This window comes from Rutidosis leptorrhynchoides, chromosome 11, assembly GCF_046630445.1.
Source record: "Rutidosis leptorrhynchoides isolate AG116_Rl617_1_P2 chromosome 11, CSIRO_AGI_Rlap_v1, whole genome shotgun sequence".
NCBI lineage: Eukaryota > Viridiplantae > Streptophyta > Magnoliopsida > Asterales > Asteraceae > Rutidosis > Rutidosis leptorrhynchoides.
In genome coordinates this window covers 383,952,192-383,959,804 of record NC_092343.1, presented here as the reverse complement: position 1 = coordinate 383,959,804, position 7,613 = coordinate 383,952,192, and the positions used below count along the sequence as shown (strand labels likewise).

The following is a 7,613-nucleotide window of genomic DNA, read 5'->3' as shown; positions in this document are numbered from 1 at the left end:
GTTTTGCCGATGCTGAGCTCAACTATGTCGCCTCTGTTGCTGCTCACTCTGATGCTAAACCTGTGGAGCTTCTCGCTTTGGTTGCGGAGCAATGATCTTTGACATTGGTTTGTTTTATGATCCTCTTTTGCTGTAGTGGCCTGTGTGCCAATTACCTTATGTCTAGTGTGCTTTTATCAGGCCTGCGTGCCTGCTGATTCTGGGCTTTGTTGCCTATAAACAATTTGTACTCAGTATTTTGTGGGTCATCATGCCCATCAATATGTTATTGCTCTATTTAACTTTAGGCAGGTTATGCCTTTGGGTTTTTTGGTTGCCTTTGGTAGTCTAGGTGTGACTCTTTAGTGCCCAAAACATATGCACTTATTTCCTTGTAGAATATTACCTTTTTGGGTATTGCTTAAGTACGACAAGTATTCCTCTTGGGAATACGCTGCAATAGCTTCGGTATACCTCTTGGGTTACCTCTTGTATATTGCTTAAGTATGGCAAGTATTCCTCTTAGGAATACGCTGCAATAGCTTCGGTATACCTCTTGGGTTACCTCTTGCATATTGCTTAAGTATGGCAAGTATTCCTCTTGGGAATACGCTGCGATAGCTTCGGTATACCTCTTGGGTTACCTCTTGCATATTGCTTAAGTATGGCAAGTATTCGTCTTGGGAATACGCTGCGATAGCTTCGGTATACCTCTTGGGTTACCTCTTGCATATTGCTTAAGTATGGCAAGTATTCCTCTTGGAAATATGCTGCAATATCTTCGGTATACCTCTTGGGTTACCTCTTTGCATATTGCTTATGTATGGCAAGTATTCCTCTTGGGAATACGCTGCAATAGCTTCGGTATACCTCTTGGGTTACCTCTTTGCATATTGCTTAAGTATGGCAAGTATTCCTCTTGGGAATATGCTGAAATAGCTTCGGTATACCTCTTGGGTTACCTCTTGCATATTGCTTAAGTATGGCAAATATTCCTCTTGGGAATACGCTGCAATAGCTTCGGTATACCTCTTGGGTTACCTCTTGCATATTGCTTAAGTATGGCAAATATTACAATATTAAGCTTCGTGTTTCCAAAAGATAGTAGGATTTCCTTCAAATTTTTTGTGGTAGGAAGCGTGTAAGTTTCAACTACCCATTACAAATTTCCCTACTTTCATACAACTAAAAGCCTAGAAATAAAACTTTCGAAGGTTTACCCCATTCCAGATTTTGGGGACTTGTTTCCCTTCCGTGGTCTCAAGCTTGTATGAACCGTTCCCAAAGGCTTCGGAGATTATGTATGGGCCTTCCCAAGTTGGACCCATCTTTCATTCGTATTCTACTTTGCTAGTGCTGTTGAGCCTTAGAACGTAGTCCCCTACCTTATATACCGATGGTTTGACTCGCTTGTTGTAATACTTCTCAATCATTTTCTTGTGTGCTGCTTCCCGAATCAGCGCAGCTTCTCTTCTTTCTTCCATGAGGTCAAGATTAAGACGGAGGTTCTCCTCATTTTCTTTAAGATTCGCGGTTCTGTTGGTTAATACCTGTATCTCCGCGGGGAGTACCGCCTCAGTGCCGTAGACCAAGCTGTAGGGGGTTTCTCTGTTACTCCTTTTGGGAGTGGTTCGGTGAGCCCATAGAACTAGGGGGAGTTCTTCCATCCATCCTTGGTGGCATTTACCCAATCGCTTCTCGAGGCCTTTTAAGATATCCCTGTTAGTTACTTCAACTTGTCCGTTCCCTTGTGGATGGTAGACGGAAGTGAAGGTTTGCTTTATCTGCAGTTTCTCGCAGAACCCCGGAAAGATACCTTCGGCGAATTATTTTCCATTATCCGAAACGATCTCTGGGGGTATCCCAAACCGGCACACGATGTGTTCCCAGACGAATTTTTCTATGTGTTTCCTCGTCGTGGTGATTAGTGGTTTTGCTTCTGTCTACTTTGTGAAGTAGTCTATCGTAACTACCAACCATTTGTAACCTCCTGGGTGTAGTGACCCGAACTTTTCCATGTTTATATATATTAAATGAAATTGTTATTTACATGATTAAGTGTTTCCAACATATTAAGCAATCAAACTTGTTAAGACTTGATTAATTGAAATAGGTTTCATATAGACAATTGACCACCCAAGTTGACCGGTGATTCACGAACGTTAAAACTTGTAAAAACTATATGATGACATATATATGGTTATATATATAGTTAACATGATATTATGATAAGTAAACATATCATGAAGTATATTACTAATGAACTACATATGTAAAAACAAGACTACTAACTTAATGATTTTGAAACGAGACATATATGTAACGATTATCGTTGTAACGACATTTAATGTATATATATCATATTAAGAGATATTTGTACATCATAATATCATGATAATATAATAATTTAAAATCTCATTTGATATTATAAACATTGGGTTAACAACATTTAACAAGATCGTTAACCTAAAGGTTTCAAAACAACACTTACATGTAACGACTAACGATGACTTAACGACTCAGTTAAAATGTATATACATGTAGTGTTTTAATATGTATTCATAAACTTTTGAAAGACTTCAAAACACTTATAAAAATACTTCTACTTAACAAAAATGCTTACAATTACATCCTCGTTCAGTTTCATCAACAATTCTACTCGTATGCACCGTATTCGTACTCGTACAATACACAGCTTTTAGATGTATGTAATATTGGTATATACACTCCAATGATCAGCTCTTAGCAGCCCATGTGAGTCACCTAACACATGTGGGAACCATCATTTGGTAACTAGCATGAAATATCTCATAAAATTACAAAAATATGAGTAATCATTCATGACTTATTTACATGAAAACAAAATTACATATCCTTTATATCTAATCCATACACCAACGACCAAAACCACCTACAAACACTTTCATTCTTCAATTTTATTCATCTAATTGATCTCTCTCAAGTTCTATCTTCAAGTTCTTAGTGTTCTTCATAAATTCTACAAGTTCTAGTTTCATAAAATCAAGAATACTTCCAAGTTTGCTAGCTTACTTCCAATCTTGTAGAGTGATCATACAACCTCAAGAAATCTTTCTTATTTACATTAAGATATCCTTCTAATACAAGGTAATACTCATATTCAAACTTTGATTCAATTTCTATAACTATAACAATCTTATTTCGAGTGAAAATCTTACTTGAACTGTTTTCGTGTCATGATTCTGCTTCAAGAACTTTCAAGCCATCCAAGGATCCTTTGAAGCTAGATCCATTTTTCTCATTTCTAGTAGCTTTATCCAGAAAACTTTAGGTAGTAATGATGTTCATAACATCATTCGATTCATACATATAAAGCTATCTTATTCGAAGGTTTAAACTTGTAATCACTAGAACATAGTTTAGTTAATTCTAAACTTGTTTGCAAACAAAAGTTAATCCTTCTAACTTGACTTTTAAAATCAACTAAACACATGTTCTATATCTATATGATATGCTAACTTAATGATTTAAAACCTGAAAACACGAAAAACACCGTAAAACCGGATTTACGCCATCGTAGTAACACCGCGGGCTGTTTTGGGTTAGTTAATTAAAAACTATGATAAACTTTGATTTAAAAGTTGTTCTTCTGGGAAAAGAATTTTTCTTATGAATATGAAACTATATCCAAAAATCATGGTTAAACTCAAAGTGGAAGTATGTTTTCTAAAATGGTCATCTAGACGTCGTTCTTTCGACTGAAATGACTACCTTTACAAAAATGACTTATAACTTATATTTCCGACTATAAACCTATACTTTTTCTGTTTAGATTCATAAAATAGAGTTCAATATGAAACCATAGCAATTTGATTCACTCAAAACGAATTTAAAATGAAGAAGTTATGGGTAAAACAAGATTGGATAATTTTTCTTGTTGTAGCAACGTGAAAATTGGTAACAAATCTATATTAATCATATCCTAGCTAACTTATATTGTATTATACATGTATTCTAATATATTATGTAATCTTGGGATACCATAGACACGTATGCAAATGTTTTGACATATCATATCGACCCATGTGTATATATTATTTGGAACAACCATAGACACTCTATATGCAGTAATGTGGGAGTTAGCTATACAGGGTTGAGGTTGATTCCAAAAATATATATACTTTGAGTTGTGATCTAGCTTGAGACGTGTATACACTGGGTCGTGGATTGATTCAAGATAATATATATCAATTTTTTTTCTGTACATCTAACGTTGGACAACTAGTTGTAGGTTACTAACGAGGACAGCTGACTTAATAAACTTAAAACATCAAAATGTATTAAAAGTGTTGTAAATATATTTTGAATATATTTTGATATATATGTACATATTTGTTATAGGTTCATGAATCGACCAGTGGCCAAGTCTTACTTCCCGACGAAGTAAAAATCTGTGAAAGTGAGTTATAGTCCCACTTTTAAAATCTAATATTTTTGGGATGAGAATACATGCAGGTTTTATAAATGATTTACAAAATAGACACAAGTACGTGAAACTACATTCTATGGTTGAATTATCGAAATCGAATATGCCCCTTTTTATTAAGTCTGGTAATCTAAGAATTAGGGAACAGACACCCTAATTGACGCGAATCCTAAAGATAGATCTATTGGGCCTAACAAACCCCATCCAAAGTACCGGATGATTTAGTACTTCGAAATTTATATCATATCCGAAGGGTGTCCCGGAATGATGGGGATATTCTTATATATACATCTTGTTAATGTTGGTTACCAGGTGTTCACCATATGAATGATTTTTATCTCTATGTATGAGATGTATATTGAAATATGAAATCTTGTGGTCTATTGTTACGATTTGATATATATAGGTTAAACCTATAACTCACCAACATTTTTGTTGACGTTTAAAGCATTTTTATTCTCAGGTGAATATTAAGAGCTTCCGCTGTTGCATACTAAAATAAGGACAAGATTTGGAGTCCATGTTTGTATGATATTATGTAAAAACTGCATTCAAGAAACATATGTCGATGTAATATATTTCTATTGTAAACCATTATGTAATGGTCGTGTGTAAACAGTATATTTTAGATTATCATTATTTGATAATCTACGTAATGCTTTTGAAACCTTTATTGATAAAATAAAGGTTATAGTTGTTTTAAAATGAATGCAGTCTTTGAAAAATGTCTCATATAGAGGTCAAAACATCGCAACGAAATCAATTAATATAGAACGTTTATAATCAATATGAACGGGACATTTCACTGGGGCCTCGGTGAGTGGGCCTACTAGATCTATGCCCCATTTTGAGAAATGCCATGCTGACAGTACCGATATCATCTCTTGCTTTGGTTGTTTTTGAACTTTAGCTTGGCTCTGACATGGCTCACAGGTTCGTAAGAGCGTGACTGTATCTTCGTGCATGGTTGGCCAGTAGTACCCCATCCTTAGTATTTTTACTACGATTGACCTTGGTCCGGAGTGAAGTCCACATATACCTTCATGCATTTCTCTGATGATCATTGAAGCTTGGTTTGGTCCGACGCATCGAAGCCATGGGGTGAGGAAATATTTTCTATACAGAGCTCCGTTCATCATTTTGTATGACGGTGCTTTAATTCGGATCTTTCGTGCTTCCTTTTTATCTTCGGGTAGAATCCCGAGTTCCAAGTATTCCCTTATTAGCTTCATCCATGTGTTTTCTTCTTCAGTGACTAATTCGTGGACTTCTTGAGCTTCAATGGACCTTTTTTCTAGCACTTCGACCAATACTTCTTTTGCGAGGTGCGCGAAGGTGATGGAAGCTAATTTGCTCAGAGCATCTGCTTTCTTGTTTTGACTCCTCCTCACATGTTTGATTGTGAAGCTTCTGAAGCTTTCCATTAGCTCCCTGACCTTTGATAAGTAGAGTTGTATGGTAGGTTGTCTTGCTTCGAAGATACCTAAGACCAGGTTAGCAACAAGTTGGGAATCTACAAAGGCTTGCAAATGCTCAATTTTCATCTCTTTCGCTATTCCGAGCCCGGCGAGAAGAGCTCCGTACTCTGCTTCATTGTTGGTTGTGTTGAATTCGAAGCGCAGTGCATAAGTAAACTCTTGCCCTTCTGGGTTAATTAACATGAGCCCTGCCCCTGAGCCATCAGAGCTAGAAGCTCCGTCGGTGAACAATTTCCATTCCTTTGTTTCAACAGGCGGAATGATAATCTGTGCGAAGGTAGAGTCACTCCCTTCGTTTGTCTCTGTTGTTTCCACCATGAAGTCTGCTAATACTTGGGCTTTAATTGAATGACGAGCTTGAAAATCGTTGTCATGTTCCCCGAGCTCTATGGCCCATTTGGGCATTCTTCCCGACTTTTCTGGCTTCATGAGTACCTGCCTAATTTGCTTGTTAGTTAACACAATGATAGGATGAGCTTGAAAGTACCTCCGTAGTTTCCTTGCTGTGTGGACTAGAGCAAGCGTGAGCTTTTCGAGTTCAGGATAGTTGGCTTCCGCACCTTAGAGGGCCCGGCTTACGAAGTATATTGGGACCTGTACCATTTCTCGCTCTGCTACTAACACCGCACTGATACATTCTTTGGACGTTGCTAGATAGAGATAGAGTGTTTCTCCTGGCTTCGGCGACGTCAGGGTCGGCAGGTTAGCTATATGTGCCTTCATATCAACGAAGGCTTGTTCTGCTTCTTTGGTCCATGATATCTTTTTCGCTCCCAAACATCCTTTTAAAACTTTGAGGAAAGGTAACTGTTTTTCAGCCCCCCTGGACAGGAATCGGCTTAATGATGCTAGCTTCCCATTTAAGCTCTGCATCTCTTTGACTGTGGTTGGTGTTTTGAGTTGTTGTAGCTTGTCTACTTTTTCTGGGTTTGCTAAGATTCCTTTCTTAGTGATATAATATCCTAGGAACCTTCCTTCTTCTACCCCGAACGAGCATTTCTTGGGGTTTAGCTTCATGTTGACTGTCCGGAGAGTATTGAAGGTTTCTTGGATGTCTTCCAGCAAAGTACTTTCTTCGGAGCTTTTGATCACCATGTCATCAACATAGGCTTCCAAGTTTCTCCCCAGTTGCTTACGAAAAACTTTGTCTACCAACCTTTGGTACGTAGCTCCGGCATTCTTTAGTCCGAAGGGCATCTTCTTATAACAATAGATCCCCCTGCTTGTGAAGAATGATGTCTTTTCTTCGTCTTCCTCGGCCATTTGAATCTGATGATAACCCTTGTAGGCGTCAAGAAAACACTTATATTTGTACCCGGGTATGGATTCCACCTTCCAATCAATCTCCGGCAGAGGATAGCAATCCTTTGGGCAAGCTTTGTTGATATTTGTGAAATCAACACACATTCTCCATCCTCCGTCAGATTTCTTCACCATGACGGGATTCGCAACCCAAGTGGGGTATTTTGCTTCTCGGATTATGTCAGCATGGAGTAACTCTTCGACTTCTTTGCAAGCAGCCTCATCTCTTTCACTGGCGAGGTTTCTTTTCTTCTGATGTATCAGTTCCATGTGCTTGTATTCATTGAGCTTATGCTCTGTGGAGAAGGTTGTTCCATCGATACTGAGTGTTCGAGGGATGCCATTCATATTTCCGTATTCCCAAGTAAAGATATCAATATTGGCCTGTG

At 37.7% G+C, this 7,613-nt stretch overlaps 1 protein-coding gene across 1 annotated transcript; it reads right to left on the bottom strand.

Moving 5' to 3' along the window:
* Nucleotides 1-1,310: 1,310 nt before the first annotated feature.
* LOC139876003 (uncharacterized) lies at nt 1,311-6,351 on the bottom strand. Its single transcript, XM_071863301.1, has 2 exons — nt 5,484-6,351; nt 1,311-1,795 (listed from the first exon to the last, which is right to left on the bottom strand). Exons 1-2 carry the CDS (start codon nt 6,349-6,351, stop codon nt 1,311-1,313), a joined length of 1,353 nt encoding a protein of 450 aa, XP_071719402.1.
* Nucleotides 6,352-7,613: the final 1,262 nt, after the last annotated feature.

Bases quoted from the DNA above. Each gene is read 5' to 3' on its own strand.
- LOC139876003 (XM_071863301.1), bottom strand. From the start codon at position 6,351: ATGAAGCCAGAAAAGTCGGGAAGAATGCCCAAATGGGCCATAGAGCTC. The intron at 1,796-5,483 runs GTATATGTGGAC...AATTCGCCGAAG, and splicing joins CATCAGAGAAATGCATGAAG to GTATCTTTCCGGGGTTCTGC.